General features: G+C 42.5%; 1 protein-coding gene across 5 annotated transcripts in view; it reads right to left on the bottom strand.

Moving 5' to 3' along the window:
* LOC125894208 (amyloid beta precursor protein binding family B member 2) overlaps positions 1 to 21,123 on the bottom strand; it is a 57,254-nt gene that overhangs the window by 33,347 nt on the left and 2,784 nt on the right. For 2 of the 5 annotated variants that reach the window (XM_049585464.1, XM_049585466.1), the window contains exons 2-8: positions 17,094 to 18,382; positions 16,180 to 16,391; positions 15,154 to 15,318; positions 14,427 to 14,512; positions 14,238 to 14,298; positions 9,432 to 9,578; positions 8,062 to 8,189 (exon numbers count right to left, since the gene is read on the bottom strand). In XM_049585464.1, coding sequence (XP_049441421.1) covers positions 8,062 to 8,189; positions 9,432 to 9,578; positions 14,238 to 14,298; positions 14,427 to 14,512; positions 15,154 to 15,318; positions 16,180 to 16,391; positions 17,094 to 18,351 — 2,057 coding nt within the window. In that variant the 5' untranslated portion in view covers positions 18,352 to 18,382. Of the gene's footprint in view, positions 1 to 1,604; positions 2,095 to 8,061; positions 8,190 to 9,431; positions 9,579 to 14,237; positions 14,299 to 14,426; positions 14,513 to 15,153; positions 15,319 to 16,179; positions 16,392 to 17,093; positions 18,383 to 19,539; positions 19,821 to 21,123 lie in introns of those variants that run through there. The other 3 variants (XM_049585465.1, XM_049585467.1, XM_049585468.1) reach the window with 3 other exon arrangements.

The raw sequence follows: 21,123 nt of genomic DNA, 5'->3' as shown, positions 1-21,123 counted from the left end.
CCTTCCCTTTCCCTTTTCTTCCCCCTTCCTTTCCTCTCCTTTCCTCTTCCTCTCCTTTCCTCTCCCCTTCCTCTCCTTTCCTCGCCTCTCCCTTTCCTTTCCTTTCCTCTTCTCTCCCCTTCCTTTCCTTTCCTCTCCCCTTCCTCTCCTCTTCTTTCCCTCTCCTTTTCCTTTCCTTTCCCCTTCCTTTCCTTTCCTCTTCTCCCCCCTTCCTTTCCTCTCCTTTCCTCTCCTCACCTCTCCCTCTCCTTTCCCCCTTCCTTTCCTTTCCTTTCCCCTTCCTTTTCTTTCCCCTTTCCTTTCCTTTCCTCTCATTTTCCTCTCCTCTCCTCTCCCTTTCCTTTCCTTTCCTTTCCTTCTCTACATGCCACAGCTGTCCGCAGAAGGTCAGCAGTGTTGGGAAATAAGTGAGGGCTGAAGGGAATAAGCAAGCGCTGCTGCCCACTTATGAATATGAATGAAATGTGGAATCAGTGTGCGTTCATGTCACTTTGTGTTTGTTATTATGTGCATGTGTGTGCTCACACATCTGCTCATGAGCCATTAGCAGAGAGAGGTGATGATAGTTCCCTTTAATAGCAGGAGGAAACCTGCACAGACATCAGGGCTACACAGAAACACTATTAAAGGCGTACATCACAGTGGCACACGTCCTCAGCTTTAAAACACTAAAGTCTCAGTCCTAATAAGTGTCACACAGCAAGGACAAGAAAACAAGCAGGACCTGCCGCCCTAATGTCGTAAATCATTTCACTCCGGCTTTTTGTTCTTCGCTTAGTGTTCCCCTGCTCATCCCTCATCCTCCTCTCTCCTCCTCCTCTGCTTGTTATGGGAGATACTGAAGGAGAGAGAGAGAGAGAGAGGGAGGGAAACTCCACATATGCATACAGTGAAGACATTCATCATGCACACACACACACACACACACACACCTAGGTATGTATCCTCCTCACTTAAACAAATTTAGAATGCAAAGATGTATGTCAAAAATAGTTTTGTCTCTGCAGAACACACACACATAAACCAAGTGCAATATGAAAAAGCTCCAAACAGCCGTGACACACACACACTTTGAAAAATCCCCGCAGCACATCCAGACTCTTTAATCCTGTCTTTCTCAATCCCCTCTTTGCTTACTTCATCTCTCTCCCTCTCTCTCTCTCTTCTTTTTTTTCTTTCACTCTCATGCTCTCTCTCTCCCATCCGGCTCCCTGAACGTCTCGCTCATGTCTCAGTGACTCCGGCTGCAAACCTGCCGCTGCCAGGCTGCATCCCTACACCTGACAGCTAGCCAGCCAGGGAGCAAGGGACCGAGGGAGAGAGGGAGGGAGGGAGGGAAAGACAAAGTACACAGCTTGAAGTCAAACACACAGCAGGAGGCTGAGAAGTAAATGAGTGAGAAAATAAAAAGGAGAGCTAATGAAAAAAAGTACGGCTGAGAGCTTGTGTCCTCTACACACACAGAGCAGTTGGAAACCAGCAGAGAAGAGAGACAGGGGGTGATGTTGGGATAGAAGGAGAGGCAGTAATGGATGACTGTAAGCAGAGGGATGGATGGATGTATGGGCTGGAGGAGTAAATGAATAAGAGATAGGGGTACTCACACAAGCAGACATGCTCGCCCCGTTACAGACGACTACTTCCTTGCCTCGTTAGCTCCAACACCACATTGACATTGCTACAGCCCCGTTGCCGCGGTACCCCGGGGTAAATCTCTTCCCGTCTGCCTCCTCTCTCCTTCTTCTTCTTTTTTTTTAATCCTCTGGGGCTCCTTTTCCCCTTCTCCTCTCCCACTTTCCTTCCCCTCCCCCTGCTGCTTCTCCCTCTCCTCCTCCTTCTCCTCTTCCCTCTGCTACACCTTTCCTCTCCCTATCTTCCTCCACAGTCGGCTTCCTTGGCTGTGTTCGCTCCGGTCCGAAGAGCCTCCTGCAAAGTCCTGCTGTGTCCTGCTCAGTGCAAGCAGGGAAGCACTCGCTGCCTCTTCCTCCCTCACTGGCTCTCCATCGCTCTGTTTATGCCCCACTCACTCTCAAAAGCACAGCCACTCTTTTTTTTTTCTTCTCCCCTCCGCACTCCCTGTTCGTCTAGAGTATCTTCTCCTCTTCCTCACTTTGCTGCTATCTTTGTCTCTCCCTCTCTCGTTTTACTGAAACTGAAAAAAAAAAGAAAAAAAAAGAGGAAGGCTTACACCCCGCTAAAGTGCAACGACTGAACAAACAAAGAGAGGCAGAGAGAAGAAGAGGCAAAGCTGTGCAGCCAATGGCACAAGAGGGAGGCAGAAAGAGCGCTGGAGACAAAGAGTGGAAATAGCGCAAGAGCGTTACAGACAGAAAGAGGGGAAGGAGAAGAAGGGGGGAAAACACACAGACACACCCGCTCATTCACCATCACACACATGCAAACAGAGTGCTCCAGATATAGACCTATGACTTCATCAATTCAAGACCATGTGCAGTCTCACACACACACACACACACACACACACACACACACACACACACACGTATGTGTTCGCGCACACAGAGTCGGACTTGCTGAGTGCTCCAAATATAGCCTCATGACTTCATAGAGGAGCGAACCCCCCCTTATCCCGCCCCGCTTAAGAGACAGGGGGACTCATTTATATTGAATCAAGCTGAAGGAGAGAGAGACAGAGAGACAGAGAGAACATTCAGGACAAGGCTGGGAATATTCCTCAGATAGATGGATAGAGAAAGAGACAGGAGACAGAGGGAGAGATGAATAGAGAGAGCAAATGCAGCTTTACTTTGAGGCACCCTCCATGCATTCTCTGTCTCTCTTTCATCGCTGCCCTTTCTTTAGCTTATTGTTCAAAGTCTGTGCTCCACTTCTTTTCACATTTTTACTTTCTTGACTTTTCACTTTCTTCACATAACTCAGGGATGTCTTTTTCTTTTTTTCTGTCCATCACCTCTCCAGCTTCAGTCTAACAACCAGTCTGATTGTAACACAGACACAGCGGTCTGGTAGATCACAGTATGTGTCTACAGTGGCAGGCTGCTTCCCAGAATTGGATCCTCAGGCATGCCATTAGGCCCATAGGCTATCTCCTTCTGGATTTCAAACCGGACCAACACAGCAGCTCATTAACTTTCTCTTATATCACTAAAACATCTCAGTGAACACTTGAGGCGAGACTTGAGCCATACAATTCCTGAATCTGTCTTAATTTTACATCAACAAAGTTTAGTTTTAAAGTCTTTCATGAGTTTTTAGAGGCAGTGAGTCACACTGGACGCCGCTGATTTGCATATAGTAGCCTTGATTCAACTCAATGTAAATGAGAAATGGACAGCCTGTCTCTTGAAAGGCAATGCAGCGCTACCACAATGCATTGCACGGTTGCTTACATAGCGAATACATGGGAGTGGTGGCAATGACAGATCTTGTGGACATGTACCTGTGTTTCAAAAAAGTCATACACTTCACGTGATCATTGAACATCTTACTCCAAAACCATGTGCATTACTTTGTTGCTTTAACATCCTCCATTACACAGACCTTTTAATAAGATTTATGTACTTGGCTGAAGGCCTTTGCTCCCCTTCAGAGGTGTGAAGTCGATGTTCCACTTCATCCCCAAAGGTGCTGGATGGAGCTGAGGTCAAGGCCCTTTCGAGACCAGTCAAGTTCATCCACACCAGATTTATCTTTTTATACTATGCATGTTTTGTATGTGTGTGTGTGTGTTTGTTTTAAAGAAAAAGAAGAACACAAAGAAGAACCAAGGTGACAGCACCACCTCAACAACACTGCTGAAGCCTGCTATCACAGCACCAGCCCTGAGCAGACTCATTAAGTGACCAGGAAATAAATACAAATAAATCAATCGTGACTTTGCTATACATACAAGAGCCCACTCAACATGCTTACATATTAAAAAATATGGAGAGAAATGATCATAGTAGTAAACTAAACTGTGAGCCTTTCACATTTCTTTCACTGACATATGATGAGCCCTGTGGTTATGAGCTAAACCCACCTACACATCAGGGAGCAGACAGATTATACCACTAACACAATGACTGCCTCCTGAAGTGGGTCACTTCACACACACAAGCCACAGTTAATATCTGTTCAGTTTTCTCTTTTGATAAAGCACAGAAAAATCATTTGAGACGAACTAAAAGTTTGGATCCGCCTGCCACAAAAGCTTGATCAGGCTCAGTCAGAGGGCTGAGAGGTCCATATTTTTTAATCATCTTTCATGATTTTAGGCTGTTGAAAGTCTTCTTCTCAAAAAGATGTTATTTTGTGTGAAACATTTGTTTTGTACATGGAGAACGAAATACTGTGCAGTAGTTCAACCAGACTGACAACTGAGAGGGCAGAAAGACACAAAAATACCTCTAAGCAACAGTCCAAAAAGAAAAGAAAAAAATCTCCAGTCACAGGTAAAAGAAAACTGGAGGCTTAGCATCAAAATGTGTGCAGATTTAAGCAAGTTCCTGTGTCAGTGTCAAGTGCACATTAACGCCGGCAGTGCTATTCTCTGAACGTCACAACGGGTGTAGAAAACTAGTTATATAGTTGGATCAGGAAACATCAGCTGAACATACTGTGGACTGACAATACACAGCTTAAATTTGTTTAATTAATAGACTGCAGAGAACTCAAAGTAAAATGGACAAACTGAATATTTAGAGCCAAATTAAAAGCAGTGTCGTGGTTCAGTAATGATCAAGGGTTATTTGTGCTTTTCTGGACTGGAAAACAAGTCCCAGTTCCAACAGTATTCTCTCCTGTCATGCAACACTGTAGGGACTCCACACAGTGGAAGTTTTGATCATTTAATCATTCATCTTTTGGGACAAAAACTATTTTAAATGTAAATAATACATCTGGTGCCTGAATTATACAGTTTTTATTTATCTCTGTGATAATAGCCATTATTGAAGGAACGAAGAAAAACATCAGTATAAAAGTTGGTTCCAAACTTTTGAATGCAGTGTAGAGTATATCAATCCTGAATATACTGTGCAAATTGTTAAAGGGTTAGTGTGTAATACTTAGTGGTGTCTAACAGTGAAGATTGCAGTTTGCAACCAGCTGAAACTTCTCCCGACTAGAATTCCTTCAGTCTTATTTTTCGGGAGGTTTTTTTTAGGGGAGTGAAATCCCCCTACGAAGGTCTCCTACTCTCCAAAACAAACAGCTCAGGTGATTAAAACGGGTAAAAACACTGAATAAACCAGTTTCACGTTACAAATCAGTGTATCTTTGATGCTGTTTGGCATGTCAGAGACAGCTCACCCGACAAATGCTAATGTACGCTCACCTTTTCATTTTGGAAACTTGAGACCCAGATATTGGGGAGGATTTCCCCAGGAGATGAATTATCCACAGAGGTCTCCTCCTCTCCACAACAGAGCAGAGGTCTCATTTATCAAACAATGTGTTGCATCCATAAAGAAAATGTACGAACAGACAAAAGCCAAAAATGGCGTGCCCCAAAAAATATTCTACATTTTCTATAATCAGGCTTCCACCTCACCACCTGGGTCGCCAATTTCCTGTCTCCAAGATGTTCGTAAGTGTGGGTCAAAGTTTCTCCCATCAAGTTTGTTGTTATACATCACAACTTTTTGCACGGGAAGTGGCGTACGCTTCTTTAAGGCCTCGGTTTGTGCGTACACAATGTTTATAAATGAGACCCCAGGTCGTTTAAACCAATAAAAATACTGAATAAAGCAGTTTCATGTTACAAATGAGTGTTTTTCCTACGCTGCTCATTGCAGAGGGGTTTCGAATTATGGTGGCCTATGAGGAAACACAGAAACACTATGGCCCTTTCTAAAGCCAGTGTTTGCTTTGTCTGTCGTGGGCTACGTAGAAACATGGCTGCAAACATGGTGATTTCCATAAATGACAACCTGCTCCCTGTATAAATATAAAGAGCTCATTCTAAGGTTACGAAAACATGACAGTTCTTATTTTCAGATGATTATACACTAAAGAAAATATACTTATTATATTCTATTTCTGCCCCCTAACTCCTCCACAGTGGACCTGTAATAACACAGAATGCACTGATTGACAGCGAATAGTTCAATTATGCATTCTCTCTTTCATTAACTTCCTGTATTCTTACATGGAGGTCAAAAACCCATTTTTTTTGTGGCTTTGTGGCTCTGGCTTTGTGCACGAGGACATGTCTCACTGTAACACAATAAGGCCTGCAAACTGTTGCTACAAAAATATTTATGTGTGCTTCATTGTTAATATTTTCCTCAGCCGAAACTAACAGGTCTGCCCAAACCATGAAAAACTGCTCCAGACAAGGGTATCCAAATACTTTTGTGCGCTCAGTTAAGCTTTATCAGCATCTCTGGATACATAGACTTTGAATATAGTGCACTCTAGTGGCAGGATGAAGCTATTTCAACCTCTAAATATATTGTCACACACACACACACACACACACACACGCATTCTTCTTTAGATGCGGGACACTATAAAACAATTGCAGCATATACGGAAAGTGCATTGTGGTCTCGGAGCATCAAATATCTTCTAAGTCACACGCACACTCCCAGCCAGGGTGGAATTATAATACATCCAAAGTCATGAGCCTGAAACCAAACACAAGAGTGCAGACTGCAGATTTTAAAGTGCTGGTGGGAGGAGAGGAGAGTAAGAAGAGAGTGGAAGCTGTAATGCTGTGAGAGAGAGAGAGAGAGAGAGAGAGAGAGAGAGAGAGAGAGATGAAGTGAGAGAACGAAGGATAAAAGGAAGAGCTAGCCTGGGCCGACTCTCCCCTCTTCCCTCCACTACACGCTTTATCCATTACCGCTGAGAGAGACAGCCACTGAAAGTTTCTCAATCCTCTGAGACGGAAGAGGGTGGAGGGACTCTCTTTCTTTCTTTCCCTCTCTTTATCTATCACACACACACACAGCTGATGTTGTGGTGGTGTTGCTGTTGAGGGAAGGAGAGAAAAAGCGTGGGAGGGTGCATCCCACAGCATCCCTGTGAGTGTGTGTGTGTGTGTGTGTGTGTGTGTGTGTGTGTGTGTGTGTGTGAGAGAGAGAGAGAAAGAGGCTATGGCGGCACCCAAAAGACCACAAGAGAGACAGAAAGACGAGATAAGTAGAAAGACATGAAGACAGGAAGAGAGAAAGGTAAGGAGACACTGCGGGTATGGGCGAGTGAAGTGAGGTCAAGCCTTTTTACACAGAGGCTATTTTAAACTCCATTTTCACCCAATCCCTTAACAGCTGATTACACATGTCAGGACCAGACAGCTACTTTAGACTGCAAACTTCCACCACTCTTCTCATTTGTAGGGTCAGTGTGTGACACATCTCCAAAGTAAATCTCCCAAAGTCTCTTAGCTCTTAGTGCTTGAACATTAAGCTTTGAGAAAAGACTTTCACTGGACTTCACAGATGCTGTGTGTATGTTAAGCGTATATGCACACACGCAAATACATGCCTCATACATATTACATCTATGCGTGCATGTATATTACATCAGCACTAATGTTTCCAGATGTGTACAGGCTGTGAGTGAGTGTTTGAAGAGATTGCTCTGTGGGCTAATGGAAAACCTGAGGGGCCCATATCAATGAGGGCTTAGCTTGCCCCCCCCCATTAGCAGCTGTGCTAGCCTCAGCACACTGTCAGCTCAATAGTGAAAGGTTAAGACCATGGGACATTGCCAAATGACTGAGGGCCCCATAGGTCTTCAGTGTGGAACAGAAACATGGAGCAATGAGCATAATTATGGAGTTCTGAATGCAGTTTGCGCAAATATGCATGGAATAATAATGAGGCCGACTTCAATTCTCTGACAATTAGTTCAAAGTCCTGAATCAGCGAGAATGTGACACACATGCATTTCACAGGGTTTTATGTGCGGTGTATTTGCACACACTTACGTGCATGTGTGAAGCTTGATTTTTGTGTTTGTGTGTGTTCTTTGTGTGCATCTCAACAGGAGAAATATCATATTTGGAATAGCTAAAAAGTGGCATAAAATAACCACTTATGCCCAAAATGCAGCAAAAAAATAAATAAAAAAATTGTGATGTCAACCTACCTGTCGTGGTCTCGTCCAACGCCCCAAACACGGATGCTACTGATTGGCTGAGAGTGGAGCAGGCTGCGATCATCTGGGTCAACCAGGGTCAACATGCGGTCTTGGAGCACCAGCAGCATCCCTTTACCCTGTAATAAAACAAAATGAATGGTATGCCTTTATTGCTGTGGCACCTTGTACAACAAAATTTGCTGTGCAGCTCCTGAGACAGTGCATTAACATTTCACACATGCATGCACACTCACCCAAACACCCAAACACATATGTACGTTAAATAATAATGATAAAAAATACGCCATAAAAAAGTGGCATATCAGAGGCTAAAATCTGTTCACAGTGACAAATGCTATTACATCTTAGATATTAATGATAGATATTAAGATATTAATGCATGTTATGTACAGTTTTTGCACAACAAAGATGCACTATAGCTGCGGTTCACAACCTGCAAGATGATTAAATCAAAGGTAACTAGATGTAGTTAGTACTTTCTTTTTCTGACTGTTCTCTAATCCTTTTTTTTTGCGACATAACTGATAGTTTGAACTCTTCAGGTCTCTAAAAACTACAGAAAATGTCAGAACTATGAGGGATGAGAATAACAAAAATTGATTGTTAAAATGGAGGCAATGAAAATGCACGTGACATGGGAATATAACGGTGTAAAAACAGATGTGACATGAAAAACAGAGTGATAAAATATTAAGTGCTTTGATTAATTTAAAGTCAATCTGATTAAAACAGTATATGATGAAAATAAGGCCATGTTTCATATTTTCCCCGTCTTATATTCATGATTCACAACATAAAAATGCCATTTATCATTTAAGAAAAATAGCCTGAAGGGTGGGAGTACCAAAAAATGGAGGTAATAAAAATGTATGTGAACTAAACAGTGTTGCTCTAAAAATCAACTGGGCTGTGTCACTGTCTATTGTTGTTGGGGGAAATTTGCCAATTGGACCTTCTGCCAGAAAGGGATTTCCTGGATAAGGTCAGGGGCAAAATGCGTGGTTTTGACTAATTGAAAAGATTTCTGCCAGAAAGGGCTTTCAGGCAGTTTAGGTTCTCTCTGTGTTGCCAGCACCTGGACCCCAGCATGACTGAGCAGGGAGCTCCAGGTACTGGCAACACAGAGGGAGGTTGAGTGTTGTTCATTTACATGTCCTGCCCATATTGTGTTTAAACCATCAGCAACAGTCCATTGACACACATGGACGTTTAAAACGAGAAGGCAAATCACTCCTCTTGCAGCTCACAGACCTGCAAACTGTGACGTGGTGTTGCACTTTGCTCACAAGTCAAAAAGTCAGGAACCACTCTACTTTAGTATCCGTACTGTACATACTGTATGTAACTGACACACTGACCTCTCCCCACACACCAGCTGAGTCCCGTATGTCCCTCCTGCAGTAGGACAGCTGTCTGATACAGTGGTGGACGGCCACGCTGCTCCTCCCCTCACACAGGTCCTGCTCTGCCATCTCCACCCAGCCCAGAGATCGCACTGGAAATGACTGAAAGGAACACAACACACACATCACACACGTTTTGCTCATTTTGTCAGTTACGATATACTAAACTCATTAAAATAATTGGTGACATTAATAAGATAACACTGATTCAATTAAGTCTCACAGGGCAAGAAACAGAGTCAGTCAGATGATTAGACAGGTTTGTTTGAAGTCGGCAAAACGCTGGAATAATCCTTCACTGTGTGCACTGTTAAGACAAATTAGGGAGTCCAAAGATGAACCAAGATGTCACTCTGACAATAAACATTTTGGATAATAGTTTTGCTTTTTCCTTTCATTATTCTCTTCCAAATACATTTGACTAACCTGTGGGTTTGTTTAAAACCCGTCTGATACTCTGACTAGTCATGCTTTTTGCCCTGCGTGACTTCTTTACAGCAATGTCACCACTGTCCCAGATCCCGGCAAATAACTTGGTAAGTATATTGTCACCATAACTGAAAGAAGTCATGGAAAATGTGCAAATATAATCTACAAGTTGACGGAAAATTTAACCTTAGAGGTATATGACACAGGATTGTCTTTTACTGATTGTAAAAATGCTCAAGGCTAACACCAAGTCCACTCTTGTTTGGAGTTTCGCCTCATTATAGTTGCGTTTTTTTCAGTGTTGTGTCTCTTCAATACCTGCTGCTTACAGTCTGGCACCTGGTTGCTACCTTTTTATAAAGCCCCGACCTCACCTGAGTGCTGTGGGGGTACACACTCATGAATGTCACGAACACATACAATAAGAAAATACAGGCAGAGAGCAGAGTCGCTGCAGAAGAATACGCCACACACTAAAAGCAGGTCGAAAGTGATGATTGATAAAGATTACCTCAGTATGAGTCTATACATTGTGTTTTAGGAAAATTCTGCCAAGGTGTTACCTTGTTACCTTTGAGTATATACTTGCATACTAACATACATACACAGTAACTCATACAAAGTTCCCCCTACAGTATTTTGCTTACAGAGGTACAGTACTATGCAGTGACAGCTACTGTACCATCACAAGCAAGGTATCAGAGCAACAACTGAGAGAAGTTTGACTGGGGAAGACAACACATGAAATATGAAAGACTGTGTGTGTGTGTGTGTGTGTGTGTGTGTGTGCGCGCGTGTATTTATATGGACTGCATCAGGCCAGCAGCTATTATCATCCTTTCTCCTCTCCTTTCCCCCCCCTTTTCTTTCTGTCTCTCTACCAAAACACTGAGGAGAACTACATTTCTCAAGTCCTGTAACAGTGTCAAGCAAACATGCACTTCAGCACACACACCCACGCATGCTCTCTCACACACACAATGATCTCCCTCTCTCTTCCACTGACCATGTTATTCTCTCTTGCGTTCTTACTCATTAAACTTTCACACATCATGAGATCATAACTGAATTCCAACACTTCTCCCCTGAGCTTCTGGGTTCCTCTGAGATGTCTGAATATCTCAAGCTTTTCTTTCACTTGAATTTTAATTAGTTGAGCACATTTTATTCTCATCTTAAATCCTTTGTGATTTCAGACTGTTCCTCACGGAAAAAGAACAAATCGTAACAGAACAAGAAAGCTTACATGGTGCTTTTGGTTTTGGAATCTGATATGTGATGCAACATTTGCCTTTATTTTATGACTTCTTATTGCACAAAAATGAGCAGGTAACATTTAACTTTTTAATATTGGGTTGATTAAATATGTCTTTTGCAATAGTGGTGAAATTTGTTTCGGATCAAAGACGCTTCTGTGCAGCAGCAAAAACTCGTTTGGCTTTACAGTCACTGTAGCTCAGTTCACAAAGTAACCACTGAGTGGCACTGCAACAAACAGAGAGAGAGAGAGGACAGTGTGACACTGAGCAGGTTCATTACGTCATTTCAGACAAAACCTGGTGACCTCCCCTCATTAACAAATACTGTGCATGACTTGCTGAAAGGCTTACATTTTGTTTAACAAATACGATCAGACTGGCTTAATAACAAAGGAATGTGTGCTCATCATGTTGCCAGCAGTCATTTATAGGTGGTATGCTGTGTCGCTGAGCACTAGTAGTATCTGAACAGTCTGGAGTTCCACCCAAATGGAGCTGAAAGTCAGTGAGAGCTTCAGTGAACTAGCTGATAACCTACCACTGCTAATTTTGACAGATATTTTAGGTCTATTTTTTTGTCTTTAGGTGAAAGTGCATATTGGTTTTAGTCACATCTTAGTCATTTTTAACCTTTGTAAATTTAGTCTAGTTTTAGTCGACAAAAATTCATGATGTTTTAGTCAGCTTTTAGCCACTATGTTTTCTGTATGTTTTTATTTTTATTTTTAAACTAATCCATTGAGGCTATTTCATGTATCAAAAATTAGAATCAAGGTGACAGGATATATAAAAATTTTACTTGGAATTTTTTTCTACAATTACAATAATTTCTACACACAAGAAGCTGTTATTTCTCCAGCAGTTTTTGACAGGTTTAAGTGCTGATTTACGAGCTGCCACTAACTGATCATAACTTGAAAAGCTCAACATTTCTCTATTTATGCTCTCAAAAACTTTGACACCACAACTAACTAATCTGAGACAACTAGGATTAATTGTAAACTTGATTGTAAGAGGCAGAAAAATAACTTAATTAAAGCCAAATCTCAAATATGTTAGTCTGGATATTTAAACTCATGTCTCACGGAGCTGGTGATTAAAACTAAACTTCAGAGAAAATTCCACGGAGTTCAGACTCTTTACTTACAGCACAGCTACACTCACAGATAATTGAGCCTACGACCTGCCTGTCAAACAGCATCAAGCCATAAACTTTACCGAGGCAGTCCGGACTTAGGTGCAGTCTTGCGGGAATCCGATGTGAAGTCCGGAGGCTGGTGGCTGCTTGCTCCGCTGCCGTTCAGCAGCTAACAAGTGGAGCTGCTAACAGCCACTGCTGCAACTAAAAAAACTACAAATCCATTCAGCAGCTCTACCATCCACAGTCAGACACACACAGCTGATTATTTACTGCTGAATTACAGCTCCCAACTCACACCAACGGCTGACGCTGCTCCGGTTTGAGTGTTTTTGCCGGCTAGTGAAACATCCTGGCACAGACTATTTACTGGAGTTTGCCAGCCTGTCACTCATGTGGCACTTGAAGATAATTACAAGCATGGGCGTTCTCGGCTTTCAGTGTACAAGAGTCCACCATGAACATTTTCATCATGTGTCGTCTTGTCAAAATGAAACATAGATTTCATCTTAGTTTTTATTATCGAGATCCGTTTACCTCGGATCGTCTTGTTTTCGTTTTGGTAAAAGGCCGTTGAAACATTTCCGTCATTGTTTTTGTTAACAAAATTAACACAGTTACCTACCACACAGGCTTGTAACTTTTTAAGTGATAATATTTGAAGTTTGCGGCTTCTGCTTGTAGCTGTAACTGCCTTCAACTTTGTCCCGACTGGTCACCGCGAAAAATTGTGTGTATATTAGCAAAACAATGTTAAAGGGCGTCTGCCTGCTTCAGCATTGCATATAAATCTGCAAACTGAGACATAGTAGAGCTAGTGTTGAATGTTTATGATTGTGCTTTCTATAAGGATGGGCAGTGTTTAAAAACTTATGATACCTGTACCCCTAGGTGAAACAGATACCAATAAAGTACTTCATGTGATACCTTTGTTTTCCTCAATGAATGTGATACAAGTCATATAAACGGAAGCTTTCCGCTGCATAAAATACCACCAGACTATCTGTGTGTGTTTGTGTGTGAGTGAGAGAGAGAGAGAGAGAGAGAGAGAGAGAGAGAGTGAGAGAGAACATGTGTGTCAGTAAATGCAGGTGTCAGTTATACGCTGATATGTGTCTGGGACGTTCTGGCACGCTGAACTGCCGTCAAACACATCGCCCTCGACTTCACAACACCACAAACTGTACTTACAAATACTCATTTTTTTCCGAGATCAGAGTACGAAAAGGATCAGATGGATAGTTGTTGTTGCTGTGGGTTATACAGTTGATACCTTAAAGGCACTGTGTACCAATACTCAACCTTCATGCCTGTCCTTGACTACAGCAATATACTGTATTGTCATGCTGCCCCATCAGCACTTAAGCAATTAAACTCTGTGTATCATAGTGCTCTACGCTTTATAACAAACAACAAACTTTGCACTCATCATTGTTCCCTGTATCACACGGTTAGATGGGCTGCCTTACAGTCAAGAAGAACTAGCCACCTGATATCATTTATTCATAAAGCTCTGCTGTTGAAGCTTCCAAACACCCTAACATGTCTTCTGTCATTTAAATCTACTAACTACAGCACACGTTACGGTACCTGCTTAACCTTACATGTCCCTCATGTACACACTAATGCTGGCTGAAAGTAACTGCAAACTGTTCTCAAACTAGTCTAACAAAGCCTTTGGAGATTTTTTTTTTTATTATCTGATGTTTTTATGATTATTGTGACTCTTTTAATTTCTTGTTTGTTGTGGCGTTGTGTTGTTCCTGTGTTGTTTTTGCTTGCTGATTGTGTTCTTGAGAATGTTTCTTGTTCTCAGGTCTCTCTTGTAAAAGAGATTTTAATCTCAACAAGACTGCCTGAGTAAATAATGATAACATAAGACAAAACAAAAAAAATCCTGACTGTTGTTGATATATGTTATATTTCTGATCTTACCATTGCCTCTGGATCAGAGAAGGTGTTGTTGAGGTCCACTGTCTCCAGCTGGGCAGGGGCGCTACAGGGAAACATCAGTCATTAACAATCAGTCACATTGAAGTCATATTTCCCAACTAACCCATGAAAATACATAAATCTAGAAATTATACATATCAATTTACTATAGAGTATGTGTTTGTGTATTACTTAAGTTTAAGTGAAGCATAGCGCAGGGTAGCCCCTTCAAACGCCTTCAGACTGGGATCTGGATACACTGGATAGTCCTTCAGCTCCTGGAGCAAAACAGACATTCAGAAAAGAGGACTAACATTAGCTGCAGACTCTGGTGACGAGATGAAGAAGATAAAAAACAGGCAGATTCTAATATTGATTTCACCGACTTATTTGATCTCATTTGCTTTTGTAATAACTGAAGAGGATAACACTCCTTTTAAGTTAATATGAGAGATATTCATCTTTGTTGAATATGCACCTCAGCCTGACCTGGACTGACATTACTGTGTGCTCATTTCAATCTAATAAATGCAGCAGTGAAAGCAGAGATATATCAATAACACCGCCAAGCTTTTAGGCAGAAATGCAGACTAAAGACAGCTATGCAAAAAGTCACGGCAATGAACCACAGCTAATAAAAAGAAGCTAGATGTGGAGTACACAAGGAAAATGTCATCCTTTGAAAGAATATGAATCTTAATGTTTTCAATAGTGACTGGACAAACATGGAGAGGTTGTTGGTTTGGGTTAAAAGGATAAAATAAAATGTGCTTTACTTTAAATTTAAAAGCACATTTGCAACAGTCCCATTTAGTCCAAAATTAATCAAGAAAATAAAGAATAAATAAAATGGATCTGAGCATTAACAGATAGAGTGTTTCAACAAGTAAACACCTGAATAAATGTGACTGTGACTCACGTTGGCTGTGCAGGTGGTGGTGTTGAGATTTGGTCCAGAAGAGGTGACATCATTGTAGGGGGTGGAAGAGGAGGATGAGGAGGGGGAGGGGGAGGGGGAGTGGGAGGAGCCAGAGGGTGAGGGGACCGGCTCCACCGAGCTGTCAGATATCAGACTGCTGGGGCGCTGCGGGAGAGACGGAGAGAGATGCAGCATGAGAGAAACACAGAGACAGACAGAGAGTGGTGGGCGCATCAATTATCACCAGGAGCTTTCCAATATATTGGGCTTAGATCGTGTTTTTGCCAGTAATAGCGTCAGCCTATGAAAGAATGGAGATTCCTCTCTGACCACAGCTTCACAGGAAACAGTTCAACCTGTGGTTACTTTAGTTCTTTGCATGTCATTATTTCAATTATTGAGATAATGTTTTTGAAAATTTTATATGATTGACAAATTGTATAGATGTTTGACTAAATGATCCACTGCTAGCTTCATCAGAGTTTCCAATCACATCTCACTCTTTATCAGCAGATTGAGTTTGTTTGTTTTCATTCAAGATACATGAAAATGGCTCACTGAGACTGTTAGATGTGGTTAAAACTACTGCAGTTAAAACACTTGCAAGTGGACCTTTAGTTTCAGATTGTTTTCTCCAACTATGTTTAAGATTAACTTGTTAATTTATAAATGTCTGTTTTTGTACATTAGCATGTTTTCTTGCTGCTTCCACCAATGTATTTGCCTGGGTCCAGACCTTGGAATCCGCCCACACCACCGAGTTGACAGATTCGTCTGGCATCATGATATGAAACAGCGGTTTCTTGGTTGAAAAACAATCGATCCAATCAGCGCCACAAGAGGGACTAACACTATTGTCAAGCTATTGTCATGCTGTTGACAAGCTGGGCGCCAGAACCATGGTGGAGTAAGAAAATCAATAGCGACCACTAAACAAGATAGACACCTGCACATGTACAGTCAAGTAAATCAAAGTGTCATAAAGTGTCTGACCATGAGGTGTGTGAGGTCTGTGGGTCCTCTCACCTCATTGGGTGGCTTGAGGGAGTCCTGTGTTTCCTGTTTTGAGTCGTGCTCAGCGTCTGGCTCATTGTTAGGAGAGGTGTGCTGGTTGCTGGAGGCAACAGGTCGGTGGTACTGTGTGGTGCCAGTGGGGATGTGCCAGAAATAGATCTCTGATGAGTCTGAGATTTCCCGCCAGCCAGGGGGCAGGTCCCCCTCACCCCATACATCTGCTGCTGGATGACAGTGATACACAAACACATATTGCATATGAATGTGTCACACAAACACATTTATATACATGACTGCACACGTGACACATACAAAAGGCTGCAAACACACACACACACACACACACACAGGGATGGACAGGGTAAATTTCAGTGATGGTCAGCCTGTCCCTTCTTAGTTTCTGTTGTCATAGCAACTCCGGGGCTCATCCCCTGTAGTCGGACCCAGTGGGCAACAGCATCTCTCCCTTCATCGCTCTCCTGGTTTTCTTTTCCACCGTCTGCCTTCTTATATTTCTCTCTCTCATATTCTCCATCTATTGCTTTGTCATGCATACTTGGTAATCATCGCTGAGCAGCTCCAGCCCTGCCTTATTCTCTTCCCTTTTCTCCTTCCCTTTTCACACCCTTCTATCTGCAGTATCCTATCCCTCTGTCCATCCTAATCGCTCTGCGCCATAAGGTGGCTCACAGGGGCCTTAAAGGTTCCAGCTTTATTGCTGGAGTTACTTGCTTGGCTAAGAAGAGGCTTTTGGTAAATTTCCAGATCAGACAGTCTGTAGGAGGTAGAAGGAGGGAAGAGAGACAGAGAGGGAATGAAAGGAGGGTGTAACAGAGGCATGATTAAAGGCTGACACAGATATGCTGATAAAAAAAAAAAAAAAAAAGGAAGATCAGATGAGAAGACAAAACACACACATATCTAACCTGTCTCCCGTGGAGTCTGAGGAGAGGGTGTCTCTTGGGACAGGGTGGTCCAGCTGGAGTCTTCATCCTCTGATGGAGTATCAGGAGTCAGATCCATTCTTAAACCCACTTTAGGGAGTCCAGTCTCTGGTTCAGGATCTGGCAGGGTAGAGGGGGCCCGGTTCCTGGTGGGGGTGCTCTTCTCTGCAGCCCGAGTCTGTTTAGGGGACGAAGGCGGATACTGTTGCAGGAACTGGTTCTCATTGTTGGGGTGCAGCTCCACCTTGATCACTCGGGGCTGGGAGCTCCGTGGGGGCTTTGCAGGACTGCGTGGACTAGCCTGAACCGGGGCACAGAGCTCCTCCCTGACCTGAGCTGGAGCCTGGCTCTGGAGATGGTTTTGGTTGTCTGGGACCCACTCTGGGCTGTTGGAGGACGAGGACGTGGGTGAAAGCGGGGCTTCCACCACCACTGGTAGCAGGGGCTGCCTTGGTGTAGGTGTGGGATCATCTTCCTCTTCCTCCTCCTCCACCACTGGTGCCACCTCTTCCTTCTCTTCCTGGCAGCTGTGCTTGCTGCTGGACTTCTCCTCCTTCTGACTCTCCCTCTCCTTAACAGGGCTGGCCTGCTCCTTCTCTGGGGAAGGCTGCTGCTTCTTTTCCTCCTTTTCCTCTTTGTTTCCCCAGTTGAGATCCAGGTCCCAGCCTTTCCCATGGTACTCCAAGAAGCTCTTGGTCCGTCTGCGGAACGGCGGTAGCTGTGAGTTGTCTTTTCCAAATTCCAGCCAGTCAGAAGTGGGGTTATTGATGAGATCATTGTGAATTTTGCCCTCTGTATTGGCCCTGCTCAGCTCCAGCTGCTGACTCTCAGCTCTTCTCTGCATGTTGGCCCCATTCTTGGCCAGTTTGGGGTTGGTTGTATTAAACAGCGAGGCGGAGGATGAAGAGGAGTAGAGGGCGGAACTGGAGGAGGACTTGGTGGGGAGGCCCCTCCCTCTAGTTACAGGTTGGTTTTTAGAGGACAAAGCCAAGTTGTCACTGATTCCCATGGCGCTCCGCACGCTGGTCATCGCATACCTCTGACGGCTCTTTGGCAAGGTGGCCGAACTTCCGGTTTCCATGGACTCCTTGATGACGTCTCGACCAAGCAGCTGGTTGTATGATGTGCGAAGGCTGAGGGAGGTGGGAGGGGCAGTGGAGGGGCCGCTGCGATTTGCCAGACCCACATTAGAAGGGGAGGAGCCAGAGCGGGAAAGAGGAGGAGTTTGTACTGACATCATGGCTGACTGGAAATACACTGCCGGGATAGAGCTGAAGAGAGAAGAGACACACTGTCAAAACTCATTTAACAGTGTGTGCAACACAACATGGACCAACTGGTACTGGGATTATAAGGTTGATTTCAATGGTGACATTAGGGATTTTAAAAAATCTGCTAATACATGAGTAAACTATCATATAGCATTATTCTTTAAAGGTATACTATGCAGGAATTGTTGGTAAGCTACCTTGTGTGACCAGTACAGCCAATGAAAGTACAAGTGAAAGCCAATCCCAGATACACTCTTGTTTTGGAACAAGCTTTGCCAACTTCCTGTTTCGCCTTTTTGGTGCTGTGTCCGTGATTTTTGTAGCTTCCTCTCGGGTGCGCGCTTCTTATGAATTGGCACCTGGTCATTACCTTTTTATAAGGTCCTGACCTCACCTGCATGTTGTGCTGAGGAACATCTCAAACTAATTATCATGGCATTGACATCCATTTGCACTTATGTTTTGGTAAACAAATGTTTGTTTTATAGACATGTCTCATAATTTCTCTAGGATGAATTAAGGTTGATTTCCATCATGTCCCTTCAGTCTTTCCCAGTTGATGTAGATGTATCACTCAACACATTGGGCATATCCAGACATTTATATTTGATGAAATCACCAGACATCGTGTTGTCTGTAAATAACCAACCTGTTCATATAAAACTGTTTGATCTCAGTTAAAATTTAGTTGAAGACAACAGTCTTGCTGCTGTAACTTTACTGTATGACTGTAATGTTACTGCAGCAGCCTTCCACTCAAGCTAACGTTGGCTTTAGCAACTGTCACCAACATCATTTACCACACTGACAGTGAATATTCACTAATTTTAGGTGCCTCATATTTCAGTGTGCAAACCTTGGCTAACCTACTTCACAACAGCTCTTCTCTTCTTTTTTAGTGACACACTGCTGGACCTTGACATTGGCAGTATAGGCTAATGCTAACAGCGCCACAGATTGAGGAAGAAAAAAAAATAAAATGTTTATTTTTTACTTTTTTTTAAACTAATACTATTAGTACTATTATTGTGAAATATTACATAGGCCACAACAAAATAAACATAGAAAAAAGCACCCATAGACTATGGCAAAGCCTACTAAATAATAGCCCTTTTATCTGGGTTCCTGCCCCCCTCCCCAGCTCCACATTAACTTACCTGCTCTCTGGACAGTTATGACATCACATGAATGGCGAAATATGCTGTACTGTTGTCACGTTAAGACAACAAAAGCTCTCTGGTGCCCTCTAAACTACCACTACACTACTGAGAGGAGTATATGTGCAGAGAGAGAACATTAAAATAAAACAAATCCATGTGTATATCAGCAGGAAGAGCGCTCATTAAGTTAGCTGACTGTTAGCTGTTAGCAGTTAGCTGTAGCCGTTGGTCACAACCAACAGCTCACAGAGGTTGCGTTGATTTACACTGAGGCGTTCCAGCTCTTCAGTAAAAATGAGTATTGAGCTAAGGTAAATTCTAACGTTCTTATGAGGTGTTCAAGGTAATCTTGTAAAATGTAGCTTTTGGCGAGAAACTTGATTAAGTCAAGGTGTTTGATGGAGAAATTTGTAAATGTTTCCACAGCACTATAAAACAGATATTAGAAATGAAGTTATGATGTATCATATATAGTAAATAGACTTTTGCTTATTTTTTTAAAGATGTTTTTTCATGTGAAAGAAGGTTATGTTAAAGGTTTTTCGTAAATGTGTATTACTGAATTTGTGCTCATTAAAGGTAGTGTAATGGAGGACTGATTGACTTTAAAACTGCTCATTTATTATTATTTTTTATTGTGTACATTTCTGTGTTTCCCTGGCACAAAAGAAGAATAAATAACAACAAAAGAAACACCAATATGAAAACAAAGGTATTGGCTATTAGCAAAATTGTTATTTTAAACATTGGTGTAATATATTTTTTATCTTTTTTTTTGCAAACACCATGGTTTTTTGGGGGGAGGGTGGCCACCACTGATGTGATAGCATGTTCCTTTTCTCCACAAGGATACACTGAGTTGGCGTTGATTGGATGCAGGTCTGGTCTGTAGCTTGGAAGCAAAGCCAGAGCTGCTATCTTCTCGCTTTTTTATGATATAGGGAAACAAGTTTGGAGATCAACATTTTTGGATTTATTGTTGGTACAACCAGCCACATGGCAACTCTTTGGCTTGTTATTAATTTAAACTGGTTTGTCTGAAGTAGAAATTTGGAGACAAGTTTCAGCCTCCTCTATGTATGCTGTTATTGTCTATGCAGGAGCTGGCGTGGTGATGAGAGTTCACTCTGGATGACGTATTGCCAATCTGATGCATAAGAAGAAAATAAGAAAATACAGGCAGAGGGCAGTTTCTCTGTGGAAAAATACACCATCACACGCTTTTTGTGTGTCATAAGTGATGATTGAGAGGAATTTGTCTTTACATTGTTTTTCTTTTCAGGACAATCCTGCATAGTTCACCTTTAAACTTTACATTTTTGACAAGGATCCCTCAAGCTGGATTCAACATTTTTCCATTTTTCTCCATTCGATTTTTGAAGACAGAAAGATAAGTAGGAAAGTGTTTCTCACTTTCCATTTTCCCTGAGTCAGTCAGAGTACAGTAACACTCCTCCTGTGGTTGCAAGCTTCTTTTATGCCTACTTATCTTTATGGCTGGTAAATGGATGGTCACTGGGTTAGTATATTTAAAAGCTTTGTTTCTCCAGCCTCTCTGCATATATCCTGTACTATACTAAT

Source organism: Epinephelus fuscoguttatus, linkage group LG9, assembly GCF_011397635.1.
Source record: "Epinephelus fuscoguttatus linkage group LG9, E.fuscoguttatus.final_Chr_v1".
Lineage (NCBI taxonomy): Eukaryota > Metazoa > Chordata > Actinopteri > Perciformes > Serranidae > Epinephelus > Epinephelus fuscoguttatus.
The sequence above is the reverse complement of the archived record's forward strand: the minus strand, read 5'-3'. Positions and strand labels throughout refer to the sequence as shown.